At 43.8% G+C, this 14,457-nt stretch overlaps 1 protein-coding gene across 2 annotated transcripts in view; it reads left to right on the forward strand.

The window, feature by feature from the left end:
• The first annotated feature begins 3,599 nt into the window (after window positions 1–3,599).
• The window catches only part of atp2a3 (ATPase sarcoplasmic/endoplasmic reticulum Ca2+ transporting 3), a 45,028-nt gene continuing 34,170 nt past the window's right edge, over window positions 3,600–14,457 (forward strand). For both annotated transcript variants that reach the window (XM_070983888.1, XM_070983887.1), the window contains exon 1: window positions 3,600–3,987. In XM_070983888.1, the coding sequence (XP_070839989.1) occupies window positions 3,870–3,987 (118 nt within the window). In that variant the 5' untranslated portion in view covers window positions 3,600–3,869. The remainder of the gene's footprint in view (window positions 3,988–14,457) is intronic.

Here is a 14,457-nt window from a genome sequence, read left to right on the forward strand (position 1 = left end):
CCACTTGGGCTGCTTGTCAGGTACAGCTGCTCCAGACTGTTTTTTTTTTGTTACTTGAATCACCTCTCCTTGATTCAAAGTCAATGGCAGGAGCAGCTGTTTGTCCCCAACACTCCGGCCTTTTGTGCAGGCTGTGGAGAGGTTTCGAATGCACTGAGCTCTAAGGAAAACTGTTTCAGAGTCAAATTGAAAATAATCTTGTTGTCATATTAAATCCAAAAACCAGAGGTTCACAGAGAATGTCTTGCCTTGTATTAGATGGAGGCACAGTAGATTTGTGATGCATCACGTGCAAGGTGGAGGGAAATATCTTTTTTTTTATATATGCTCGGGAGGGCACAGCTCATTTCCCTCATGCAAATGAAAGCTGCAAGCAACAGGGGAAGGCAAATGCTATTGGAAGGCTGACAGTGCTGTGTGGAAAATGTTGTGTGACTGGTGCTGAGGCTAGCACAGTCCCCCAGTGTGTGCCACTGAAGGGAAAGAGGGAGTGAGCCATAGAGGGGGTCCGGGGTGGGGATTTCCTTTTCATGAGAGCTCTGGCATTGAAGGGGTTCTCTCCACATTTATGTCACCTTGAGGGCTGACTTAAAGGTACGTACAGTAGAAGCACACACGTTAAAACTTCAAACCAGATGTCAATACTGATGATGACTAACACTAATCTCACTGACTGCGTGTGAGTGGGCAGTGAGCAGAGTATAGAGCCTGTGGTTGTAGCCAGTGTGTCTTCTGGGGATCTGTGGAGAGCTGTAGTGAGGTCTGGTTTTGAAAATAGAAATCTTTGGATCTGAATATTGACACAGAGGCAAAGACAGAACCTCCAAAGCTAGTGAGAGAGCACTTGTAGGCACTTAGCATCCAAGAACTTCATGTAGCCTGCTACCATCCTCCAGACAGCAGTTCTGGAAGTTACGTAAGCTCCAGATATAAATACACTTTTTTCGCTGTGAGAGAAGAGGCCAGCTGTGAGTGAGGACAGAATTGGAGCACCTTGTTCCTTTTATACTTTGTGCCCAACGAGGTCCCAGTCCAGTGCCTGTGATCTCCAACAGTGGACCCATTTCAGTGTCTGCATACTGTGGGGAGATCGTGCTGCAGTAACCTTACACTGAGGATAAAGTGATGGAAGGGAAATCTGGAACACTTGTTTCCCTACTTGCATTTAGTTGGCTGATTCTTCCAAAGTCAGTGATGAATGGGTGAATTCATTCAACGTCTACCACAATGTGAAAAAACTGCTGATTTCCCCCTCCCCCAAAGGCCAACCCTACATGGGGCTCCACAGTCATAAGATGTAAGGCATTTTAAATGATGATGTTTCTTTAATAAACAATGCTTCATCGTGTAACCACAAGGTGAAGGTGCACTCACACAAACAGCCAGGGCACACAAAACAGAGAGGTATCATTCAAATATTTGAACCAGTAAGACATTAGATTGAAGGAGAAAAGGAGTTTCATTGGATCAGAGGCTCAGAAGGGTGGGATTGTTCACAAATCTATGTTTCATTGGTTGACAGTTTAGGTGACGCCTACTGCACATGTCGCATGAAGTCACCTTTACTGATTTCCAGGAAGTGACAGTTTTCCAGGAAGTTGAAGTCTCAGTGGGGTCTTGAGTACATGATATGTAAAATAGCATTTTTCTGTACACTGAGTTTAGACCTGCACTTGTTTCTGATGCTCTGAGGCACCAATTTAACCAGGACATGAACAAGCAGGATGCTGAAAGTCACAAGGAAAGAGCATTTTGATGTGTTGCTGCCGTAATTTCATGTATTTTTGGCTGAAGCAGGTTTTAGAATGGACCAAAGTGAGTGTGTTGGACCACAATAAACAAGGAAAGTCCATAAATGAGCTGTCAAACATTGGATTCATAAAAATGAATAATTTCAGTCACCTGGATGTAATCATAACGTCTCAGGAAAAGGAACATTTATTCGGGGGTTAAATTGGTTGTCAAATTGCCCTGGGCACAATATTGTGACTTTGAAAGTTGTGATATTATATAATAAACTATAAAGTAGTTCAAACTCACACCACCTTGAGCACCTACAAGAGCTCAATGCCATTTATGCATGGAAGTATTAATATTGATAATCAAACGGTGCAATGTATGATATTATATCAGTCACAGGGACATCTTCTGTACATATGTGAGCATACCTGTAATTCCTATAGATAACCATTACTTCCTGAGATTTGGTGTTTATATTATACAGTATGGAAAGTCATGTTTTATTCCATTTTGTTTGAAAATGAACTTGTTGGGTTCAGACCCTGCACTGGCAAACACCCTTTGAAGCAGTGGTATTCAGCCTTGGTCCTAAGGACTCCGAGGCGATTTTTTGATACCAGGGCAGCAAAGAGTGGACTTGAAGAGGATGTTCTTGCCAAGTCTCCTTGAGAGAACAGTCTGTCAACATTACAAGGATGGGGAACACAGCTGTTAAAATCTGAGACATTCTGTTTCGTTGCTATTGTGCAGCTCTGAATTCTCAGCTCATTTCACCAGCGACCGGACGGCACCACCATCATGATTAATTGTGTTTGTATTATATTTCTTTTTGTTGTTTTACATTGCAGAGTCTGCTACTTTCATTATTTCACCAGTATTTTCCTTAAGTGAATATGAATATGAATATAGCCAAACCATAGTTAAAATTTGAGTTCTTAATTGTTACTGTAATTGTAAATGTTTTATGCCACTGTTCTGTAAGAAATCAGACAAATTTTTACTATAAAACAGAACGGAAACAGTCCTTGTGTTACTCTCTTTGTACTTAACAGTGAGCATCACAGCTGCCACTGGCTACAAGCCTACTCACCACTAATTGTTAAGCCCTCCCTTCAATTAACTGAAACATGTAGAAAATATGCAGGGACTCAGCATTTACTGTAGGCTGCTCATTGCTTCTCTTTCTTTTCTGCACAAACACACCAATTATTTGAAAATAGAACAAAGTATATCTGTTATGTCCCCTCTGCATCCCTTTCCTTCATTCAAGTTCCTTACCAATTCCTGTCTTCGGCACATAAAATTCTATAAAATAATCAGCCTGTCCTTTGTCTGATTTGCATCAGATTAGTCTCAGACCAAAAGAAAGACTGGCTCAAATGACTAGATTAGCTTAATCTTGTTCAACTGGCCCCAGGGCTGCTCTGTTTACTCAGCTCACAGTTTTGTGCAGTACATGCAACTATCAGTGTAGCTCTGCACTGATCTCAGATAAGCAGAAACTGTCTTGGTGCTGATGGGCTTCAAACCACTGCTGTGATGATGTCCTTGAGCAAGGCACACCTTCTCCTTCAGCTGCAGGGGCGCTGACGTGCTGCTGACTGTGTCGAAGTCTTGAAGCGAAAAGACAGCTTCCCTATGAGGAGCAATGTGATGACGTCACGTGACAGCATTAATAACGTGAAATAAAAAAGCTGCACTATGCGAAACATGAGGAGTGACGGACTTTTGTGTATCCTGTTTCAAAGGAAGATGTTTGAAGTGGTTGCATGGGACGGCTGAACCCTGCTCTCAGGTACGCGCAGCCAATGGGAGCGCAGGAGGGAGTGCTCAACAGCGAAGAGGCGGTCCGCCCCGGCACAGACACAGCACACCTTCAGATGGAGATGAAGTAACAGCGGCAGCAGATCAACAGAGCAACAGCAGCGTCTGTACCGCGGATCCGGAGGTTTTTCTTCTGGGGGGACAGGTGACAGAGCAGAGCGAGCGACACTCAGCCGCCTCAACGTCCATCGGTGGAAATTACTGCTGGTTCACCCCCTCCCCCCCACGCACCCTCCCGTTTGCCACAATAGATGTTTCTCAACTACATGCATTTCGATCTGATCATCTAAGCCCAGTCCAGCAAGATGGAAAATGCGCACACTAAACCTGCGACTGAAGTTTTAGACAACTTCGGGGTGAACGAGAACACTGGGCTGACTCTGGAACAAGTCAAAGTCCATTTTGAGAGATATGGACCGAACGGTGAGTAGTTATATACAACATTTATGTATTTGCATCCTCATTTCAGTTCAAAGCTGGTGCGTATTACATCCTGCATCGATTCATTCGCCAGGAAATCCAACTGCTGCCGTTATATGTCAGGCTGTTACAAATCGTGCGCGTCAAAAACAATGATATTCCCTCTGGCGCACAGTCAGTGGAAATGTGAATGGCACATTCATGATGCACATGCCTGTTTTGGAAGCATCCATTGCATATCACACTAGTTAAAGTTGGCACACGAGAGATCAGTGCAAATAAACTCAATTAATTCAACTCTGGGTCGTTTGGAATAATTCATCTAGAGCGACCTTTTTATATATTTTTCTATTCTTATTAATATTATTGTAATTCATCTCGGCCCCTGAAATCGCCTCATGTCACGTCTGGTATGTCAAGTTAACTAAAGAATGCTTTATTCTCATGGAAAACAAACCTGCAGCCTGCCCTCACTAAGTATTGACACAGCAATGTGCTGCTGCTGCTGCTGTGTGTGTGTGTGTGTGTGTGTGTGTGTGTGTGTGTGTGTGTGTGTGTGTGTGTGTGTGTGTGTGTGTGTGTGTGTGTGTGTGTGTGCGCGCGTGTGTGTGTGTGCGCGCGTGTTTGAAGACAGACATCCCTGGCTGACATGCAGGGATCAGGAAGTGCAGAACAGGCAGGCTCAGGCTACTGGAGTGGAAGAAGATGAGCTGGTGAAGATAATGAAACAGAAAATCTTGAACAACCTGTTTTCACTTTCAACAGTTGTTCTCCACATGGCTTATACTTTTCTGTTCAAATTACAAGATAACAGAGGGAAATCTTTATGCAAAGTCACTCGAAACAGATCAGTTTACCACCATGAAGTTCACAAAGCGCTAACCTCTCCTGTCAGAACAGGATCAGTGCAAGTTGCTGTCTATCAGGTGTCTTTCAGGTGAACATCTAACTTCTCTTGAGCAGTGTGGCCCACGCAGCAGCTCTCACACACGAGGCGCCCCCTGAACTCTCTGACACCCAGCTGGTGTTTGATGAGTGTTCCCGTGTTGAGCTCGGACCTGACATCACCACGCCTTTCCCTCCTGGCCCGTCATTTGCATGTGTGGCCAAGCTGTGGAGGAGAGCAGCACATTGTGCCAGACAAACAGTGGCCCTTTTGTTGCAGCCAGCCACTTTACCCAGGGGCTTGTGATGACTTCATGGAAAAAAGCAACGTCTTGCCACAGATAACATCTCTTTCGCTTTTAGCTGTGAACTTCCTGCCTTGTGCGAGTGCATTACAGATCAACGCTGGAGGGAGGGAATACCCTTTTTCCCTTTTGGGGCTGAATGTATAGGGGTCGTCCAACCGAGCCTCCACAAACCAAAAAAGGGGAAAAAACAGCATGAAATTGGCTTGGGTTTGTTTACTATTTTAGTACGTGTCATTGCAGAGTGATGTACGGCTGCTAAACGCTCCTTCCCCTCTGCTCACAAACCGCAGACTCTGTACTTGACTGCAGGGACTCTGTGTGAGCCTTGGTGTTTTGTTCCAGGGAGCGTCCGTTCAAAGCTGTTTGCGGGTGCTCTGCTCACCCCACTCCCACTGACTTGCATGCACAGTGTTTCACTCTGAGGCATAGTTAGCAGGATCTCATTATCAGCAGGGTCATTAACCTAAATCAACATATCCACAAACAAGATCTGCACTGTGCGACTGCGCTCGCACAGTCGGTGTATGTCTGAGTTTGGACAAGAGGAGGCAAAAAAGAGGCGAAATTGACTTGATCTGCTGTCAGTTCACCGCCAACGCACTGCTCCAAGTGTCCGCGGGAGGAGGCGCTGACGTGTCGGGGGGGAGATGTGACATGTTTGAGTCAGACATCGCACTCTTCAGTTGATCGGCCTCTGGAGTTTAATCATTGCTGGTTTCTAGAAACATCCGAGAGCTGTCTGTTAGCTGTTAGCTGGCCAAGAACCCCACAATTAAAACATGATGACAGTCACATTACTGCTATAGATAACTTGGAAGTTGAAGATGTGGTGAAGCCACTTTGAGGTCACATGTTTTGGCCTGGTTAAGGGCTTTTATTCTTATACTGGTATAGATGACAGCCTCCAATCAAACTTAAAACTGAGCTCTTTCATGAATTAGTCTTTAATAGTTTTTGCACTTTGGAATACAGATTCAACTTGTTGATTTGACCTTGATCTTTAGAGTATAGATTCTTGCTTTTTCTGTGCTTATAGTTGCAGCAGAGCACGTGAAATGTTGTTTTTCACTGCTACACTGTAAGTAAAGCAGGTAAGCCGTGTCTCGGCTTTCCCGGCTTTACAGTATGTCGGCACTTTCATGTGCTGCAATAGTAAAACCCCGGAGAGCAGCGTCAGAGTTTCTGATCCTTTTCTGAGATGCTGGAAAATGAGCTTAGCCGTCGCATCTGGACAGTCTTTTCTACAGAGCTACAAACCAGAGGTGGCTGACCTTTTATTCACACCTTTCATTCATGGTCCACCAGAAACTCCTTTATTTGAAATGTTAACTCACACAGTAAAGAAATATGGCTGAGTTATGGTTGAGAACGACAAGCGCCTCAATTGAATAGACAGTTTATCACTTTCATTGTGAAATAGCTGGTTCTGATACTGTATAGTAGAGGAAGTCACAGGCCTCTCGCTCTCTCTCTCTCACACACACACACACACACACACACACACACACACACACACACACACACGCTCTGTGTGTGTGTGGGTGCACCAAGAATGTTTGCGCTGTTACAGCTTGCGGTGCTTGATGATTGTGTCCTGTGCACTCACAACCCCAATTTCAAAGACGCAGTCTGTTCAGTTTTAGAAAGTGTCAGGAAAAGGGCATATTGTTCTCATGAGCAATCAACTATTTTTGTTGGTGGGGGCGACCTAGACAGCAGTTTTTCCAAAAGAGCCGACGCACAGGTGAAGGGGTGTCGCAGGAGTTGTCAATTTATTGATTCCTCTTCTTTTTTTAACATTTAAGTGAAATTTGTGCTTTATAATCTCAAATGACTCCGTCAAAGCTTCAGATGTTTGGATTTTAAAGTCTAGTTTCATGTAATGGGCATTATTAATCAAAGTTAGAATGCTAAATAAATTACTCTTTGGGCTTGAGAGCCTTCGAAATGAGTCTCTGTTGTGTCTCTTGGCACTCCCTCTACGAGAGTACAATTGCGCAACGTATTCAGGTTAAACAACCTAGCGATGCGTTTCATTGCACCATTGTGATACAGTGTCTCATGTCAGATACGTATGTTGACATTCAGCCACAGCGTGATACAGAAGGTGCCAGAGACGATCTGCCTAGTGTGGACTGGTGGCAATAAAGACAAACCTATCAGCACTCTGCACACAAGCTCCTCTGAGCCTCTGTTGATCTTATTGACTTGGAGTCAGTTTAATTATTTTATTGATTTCAGAATTTGACATGTGGGCTTGTTTTCCAAAAGTGGAAAAGCAGTAACTCTCTGGGACCGACAAGGTGTTTTCATGCAGTCGCTGGTGCAGTCCTGAGTGTGCGACGTTGCTGCTTGTGATTATTTGGTGATACCATTCCTGGTATATTATGCAGTGTTAGTGAACTCTCCTCAGTCTGGTTTCTGCCACAAATAATGATTACAACTTCCTCTAGTGGAACCTCACTCAGTGTTGTTTCTCTTCCTGTTCTGCAACCTGACATAAAAGCAGCCTGACTTACTCGCTCTTGTGTTTGAAATACGAGAGACGTTGTGCTGTTTCCTCCTCCTCTTCCTTTACACCGACACACTCAAGACTGCTCATTGCAGTGCACTCCTCAATCAGTGGTCGCCAGCTTCCAGTTTACTGTCACTTGTTCTGAGAATTGTCCAGTTGAGAGTTAAATTGTGGTAACAGTGTTGGCGTTGTGTGGGCTGAAAAAGGAGAGTTAAGTTGTAGAAAAGTAATTTGAAGTCCTTGGGGTGTTGAGTCACTTCCCTCTTCTAGTGGGCTCTGTGTGTGCCTGCCCAGCTGCCTTCAAAGGAGCTGTGATCCTGTTCTAGCTTGTCACTTGTGTTGCCTTCTTCCCTCCCACCTCTGCATCTGTCACTCACCATCATGCCCTTATGGTAAGATGCTGTTGAGTCACCGGCTCTAACTCTCTCTGCCGCCTGCTGTCCGGGCACTCTGTTACAACGTGGTCTGGTCCACCAAGGGGATGTGTACTCAAAGCGTTTCTTAGAGGGGCCTGTGTGTGTACGGAGCATATCCTGCACGCTGTATGTCTGCCTTAAGGGTGTAAAATGAACATGAGGTCACCTAAAAGCATCCAGAGAGAGATAAGCTGTGTGTGTAGTATCACATGTTACAAGTAACTCGTGAAGCTCATTAGTGTCTGGAAGTAAACACCAGAAGAGTCATGTGTGGGTCTGATGGGTAAACCTGTTCAAAAACAAGCAACAGTGAAGACACCACCCTGTCAAAACAGAGAATGACCTTCCTTTTTAGCTATCTTTCATAATGACTTGAACTAAAAAATATTTTTTTTTCCATTGTAGTTTTATACCTAGATTCTTTTACTTTTCTAATTTGAATGTGTACCTCATTATGTTTTTCAAACCAATCTCACATTTTTGAACTGTTTCCACCTTTTCAGACACCATCATGGTGCATTTTAATCATCATTAAAAACACCTTGAGATAATGTTTGACCAGACCCCCATCGTTCTTCACAACAACACAATTAAAATGTTGAATAAAGAGAAAATGAAGTTGTGACTTTAATTTTGAAATAATGAATGTCTGGTAACCGTGCAGAAAAATTTCACATTTTAAGATAAGGTGGAAAAGCTCAAGTGTCTGAGGATTTAAAAGACAAGGCAGGAGATACTCTGTCCTTTTTTTATAATTGTCAACAAATCCTAGAAAAAGACCCAAAGGAAAACTGCGTTAGTCTGTCTCACTGCTTTCCAACTTTCCTGTACAGTCTGTGGCCCCAAGCCCATTTGTTCCTACAGAAACAGGTAATAAAATAAACCTTCTAAAAAAATGTAATCATTTCCTTAAATGAATTAATAAAGCTGGGCATGGTGGATTTTAGCAAATGTTACACAGACTGGAGTAAATGGTGCATTTATTGGGGACTATTTTCAGCAGCACTCTAGTGAGTATTAACAGTTGCAGGACAGTGTATGCAGTATGTGCTGACTTAAAAAGAAAAGGAAAAAAATCTACAGTTCAGGCTTGTCGTAATAATGGAACATGTCACCCAGTGCAACAGTGCAGCTTGCTGATGTGTTTTTAATAGCTTCAGGACAGCAATGGAGCTCTAGCACAGAGGATACAGTACATCAGGCTTTCTCATACACAGACAGCACTTGTTAGTAGGATCAGTTCATTATTGGTTTTGGTCTTTTCATGGCAGGATATAAAATATTATATCCATTAATATCATTTTGGCACATCAAGAGGAATTTAATCTTGCCTGTGCGTGCTGAAAAAGAAAGGCACACCATATTTCACAGTGACATGTATGTCTAGTGCTAGCAGGCGTGTCTGTGATTTCTTTAAACCATTTCAAAAGGAATTCCACCGTTTGAAATTTTCACTAGTTTGAACGGCCTCCATTACTGCAGGACTCAGATCAGTAAAGTTGTACTGTACCAAACATTTGATTGGATAGAAGTGTCGCTCTGGTTTCTAAACCTAGAATACACCCTATAAATAGCATGGCAGTAACACAGATATTTCAGTCTGCCGTTAGGGGGATTGCTGACTATTTTTCACAGCATTCAGCTCCTCCAATTGGCTACTGGGTGGCCAGGCGCCATCCTCCGCGCTAGTCTGTCGGGATGTTCAAAAAATGGTTCTTCGCACAGCTGTGACCTTAAAGAGGAAGCGAGCCCCGACGAGATATCAACTCAGTGCTAATCACCTCGCGCATGTCCTGCCCAGCTGACAGGCCCTTTTCCTTTTCCTCTGTAACTCACCGATAGGACGCATCATACTGCGAGTGGTAAAATGTAGAGCAAGGCTCTTATTTGGTGTTTCAGAGTTGTTTGAGCCTCAATCAAATGTGCATCGAGCAGAATATATGTGCAGTTTGAGACCAGATATTCAAGGTAAACGCATAAACAGATATCTTTTATTTGTCAATCACCAGCAGTTCCTTTCAGTTGCGGCTCAGATAATCTTCACTGTGCAAATGTTTGGCAAATGAAATTTTGTAATTAGACTGACCTAAATGTGTTCAAGATTAAGTAGTTAAGAACAGGCTGTTCAGTAAGATACGGTTTGGTGCTGTTGGGAAGGTAGAGATGTATTAGATAGTCTTGAAGGATGAATATGAGAGTGATGCTGCAATTTAATTTCAGCATGCACTACCCTGTGATACACCCTGAGGAAAAATCCAGTCTCTTTTTCCCTGACCACAGCTTGATGACGTCGCAAACAGTCCAGCCAATGAGCAGCCGCAGCAGCCATTTAGCTGAATCTCATGTTATTTTCTGACTTGACTGGTTTGAAAAGATAAAATCTCCACATTGAAACTAATTCTCCCTTTCTGACACGACATCCTCACAGAAGAACTTTATCTCAGTGCAGCTTTGACAGTTGATGGCGCTTCCTCTCTGTGCCCCCAGCACGGAGAGAATTACAGGTTGATCAGTTAATCAAACAGAGCAGCTAAAATAATCTGAATTGTAACGAGCAGGAAATCTCATCATTCCTCTCCACCGGTGTCTTCTCTCATCTCTCGCTGAAATTAAGCCATTACTTCTTTTCATTGTCTCGAGTATACAGCACTAAAGTCAAACTCATTACAGCTTGGGAGTCTGGATGTGTCAGCAGGTTTTTAAACATTTGCTTAGTGTTAGTTGGGAAAATGTTACTAAAGCTTGAGGCTCATCCTGTTGCAGTGAATTGAGAAAATCTACTGCAGTTAACCAGTGAAATCCCATTTGATTTAAAAAAACTCAGCAGTGACAATGAAACCTTAAACTTTTTGTGAAATTGTAGGAACATTTCCCAAATAAATACATAGAGCATTTGAACGTGATTATTAATACAACCAAAACAAGAAAACTGGCACTAAAAACATGTGAACTACTTTCAGCCATTTTCAAAGCAGCACAGTAGTTTAAAGTAACAGCAGCAGCTCTTGGACAAGTTTAACACAGACATTCATGGTCCCTCAGAGGATATATCCTGCTGGCTTTGATAATCCCCTGAGTTTTCCTCCAGTTGCCAGCATGAGGTTGCAGTGCCATGAAATTTGGTTCAGACATTGATGTTTGTTTTATGCTTTGGTTTGTGACCAAATAACTGCAGAACTAATGACTAACTTCCCATCTGCCCAATACTCATTAGCGAATTTTAATGAACCAGCCAAACATTATACCTACATATAACATCATCAAGCACGACTGTCAGCCTCACAGAGCCACTTGCATGCCCTCAAAGTGTTAGTCGTGTTTTGTTTGATCCTTGTGTTGGAGCACAGCAGCTTTAATTCAGTATGAGAGGTTTCCAGGCCTGTAGTGACTGAAGAGTAGCTGCATGTCAGGCCTCCATGTCCTTGTTTCATTATGCTGCTGAGGAGCGATGAGTGACTTGGTACCACTTCCTCCTCTGCTCCCGCTCTGACTCTCAGGGTGGCTGTTCAGAGGTCTGTGGCGCTCCCAAAGATAGCTGCTGACACTCACTTGACACGGCCGCGTATGACTTCCTCAGAGAAGGGAAGCCCTCCACTGACATTGTAAATTAATGAAACATTGACTTTGTCAGACGTCTCCTCTGCATTTACCTCCGATGCCTTCTGTGTAGCAGAGATAACAAGGTTAGGGAGGAGAATGGGGAACATTTATAATTCACATTTGATATGGTTAATGCTTTCAGACCTTTTCCGGTGGGAGAATACATTAGGAGAGTGAGCGGATATAGGAAGCTATAGTAGACCATGTCATTAGGGGTTACCTCATCGTGGTATTTATAGGCCTCTTTCACATTCTCATGGCGAGTGGATGGAGTGGGATCCTGGAGCTGGAGCCACTTACTGAAGCAGCACAAATCTTACTACTGTACCTCCATGCACTGACTCTACCTCTGCTAGCCAGCTGCTAACTGTTTATTTGGAGGTGTGTCTGCTTACCTGCATGCTAACTGTGTATTAGCATCCTGCAGAGGCTGGAAATGAGACTGCTCACATCAGAATGTGTGGGGTTTTTGATGCCTGCAGTCAGAGCATGCTGTGTCAAGGCCCTGCTGATTGCATAACAGTTATTCTTGGTAATTTTTGACAGACACTGGCACATTATGTTGTGAAATGCTTGTTTTCAAGGAGCTTTCAAGAGCCAAGTTGCCATGGTAACTACTGAAAACTTTCTCATGTTTGTAGTTTACTCAGGAGGGCCTGAACTCTGGCTTATTAATACTGCTTAAACACATTCAGATGGGATGTGTAATGGGGATCCCAATAACCTGTGCGGTAATTTGGTAATGGACTCAGTCAGACTAGAAAGAGAAGCGTGAGAGGAGCTTGCAGCAAAAGGTCCTTTATCAGCAGAGCGTCTGCAGTGCAGATAGATAGATGGCCAGTTTCCTGCTTTTCTTCCTGACTCTCTGGACACAGAAAGTAGCTCCCCGCTGTTGTTGGCAACGGTCTCCAGGAAGTGTCTCCCCTCTGCTCCGCGCTGCCTGCTTTTCTGCTGCGTGTAAACAAGCTCTTTTATTCATTGTCTGGGCCAGGAGGGAGGAGGCGGGGAGGAGGTGCTGTGGGGACACGGAGAGAGAGGTGAAGTCAGTATTCAGGAATGTGCCTGGGCAAGCCTCGGGTTGACACAGCCCAGATGACTGCGAGGGAATCCTTGGCAGAGGGAAGCCGGGGAAACCCGTTCAACACCTCCAGCCCTCTCTCTCTCTCTCTCTCTCTCTCTCTCTCTCTCTCTCTCTCTCTCTCTCTCTCTCTCTCTCTCTCTCTCTCGCTCACTCTCTCTCTCGCTCACTCTCTCTCTGTCTCTCTCTCTCTTTCCTTCCACCGCCCTCTCTATTTCCCCTTTTGTCCTCTCAGTCAGTCCATCTTTGTCTCCAGCACTGGACTCGCAGCCAGCCTGTCTGCCATAAAAACATTATACAACCAGGAGGCACAGTAATGGGGAAACGGGCTTATGTCAGACTGGTGGAGCATGGAAAACAGTAGAACCCACTTCTCCACATTTCTGCTGCTGCTGGCAGAGTGCAGCCAGAAGTCCCCCGTGAGTTCAACCGTGTCCAACCTGAACTCTGAAAACCCTCCAGACAGCAAGTCTGAAAAGTTATTCACAATGACTCATCAGCTATTATAACAGGCTGAGGATGGTCATTTGTGGAGCTGAGAGACGATCCCTGCACAAGGGTTAGTCTTCCCAAGAAGGTTGTTTTCTAATAGACTATGCAAAAATTAGACATAGCAGATCATGTGCAGGTCGGACTGGAGGTGTTATCAAGTCAAAGTGCTGGGCTTTAATGTCTATTTAAGAACTTGAGTGTTCTTTAATAGCTTGTTTGTACTGCAGCAATCTGTTTCGCTTCTCCTGGTTTTATTACAAACCAAATTAACCTGAAGTCATCAAGCAGCTTTTTTTTTTTATCTCCTGAGGCAAAGTTATCTGTCTTTTGTCCTGATAAAAGCTCATTGTGAAACCATGGAACAATTCCAGAAGTCCTGTGAAATAATTTCTATTTCCCCCAGTGGTATGTGTAAAGTGAGTGGCTGCAGTGGCTGTTTTTGGACGGAGGTTGCAGGCTCACGTCATGGCCCTTCCTCTTTTCAGGTCAGGATTTCATACTCATGTAGCGCACCAAAGACTTTGATGGCAGGCGACTGTACCAAATCGAGCAGATCGTTTGCCAATCAGATGTACATTATCATTTGTCATCAAGCTCTTCAGATGTGATGCATGTGTTTTGTTACATTGGACCTGCTTGGCTGTGGCTTTGCGTTGGACTTGATGAGGACCTGACAAATGCAGTGACTAAGCACGCGTGTCTCATTGTGGTGACACTGATCAACAGTACTTGTCAATTGGATTTTTTTTAGAATATGACTGATGTGTTTTCTATTCACACCAGTGACTCATATATGTGGTGGGTGTTGTGTTCTGGTAATCAAATCAGAGTGGATAAGATGCTCAGCTTGTCTCAAAATGCCAAAAAATCCAGCTTTTTTATTGAAATGACAGATGCAAAATGACAAGATGATGCAGAAGAAATGAGCAACGTGTTGATTTTTGGCTTTGGTTTTGTGGGAGCTTACCCACATACTGATGCACAAAAAGGGTGGGTTTAGTGCACCGACTGCTCAGACTGAGAAATAAAGTTTAAGACCGAAGCTGCAGCGTGAATGTCAATGACATCACCACAGCTTTGATCAAAGAAAAGTGTTGCCTGGACAAGCTGACAATGGCCCCAACTATTGATTATTTTCATTGCATAATCTTTCAGACATTATGCAGTTCTCGACAAATG

The sequence above is a fragment of the Chaetodon trifascialis genome, chromosome 16 (genome assembly GCF_039877785.1).
Source record: "Chaetodon trifascialis isolate fChaTrf1 chromosome 16, fChaTrf1.hap1, whole genome shotgun sequence".
NCBI lineage: Eukaryota > Metazoa > Chordata > Actinopteri > Chaetodontiformes > Chaetodontidae > Chaetodon > Chaetodon trifascialis.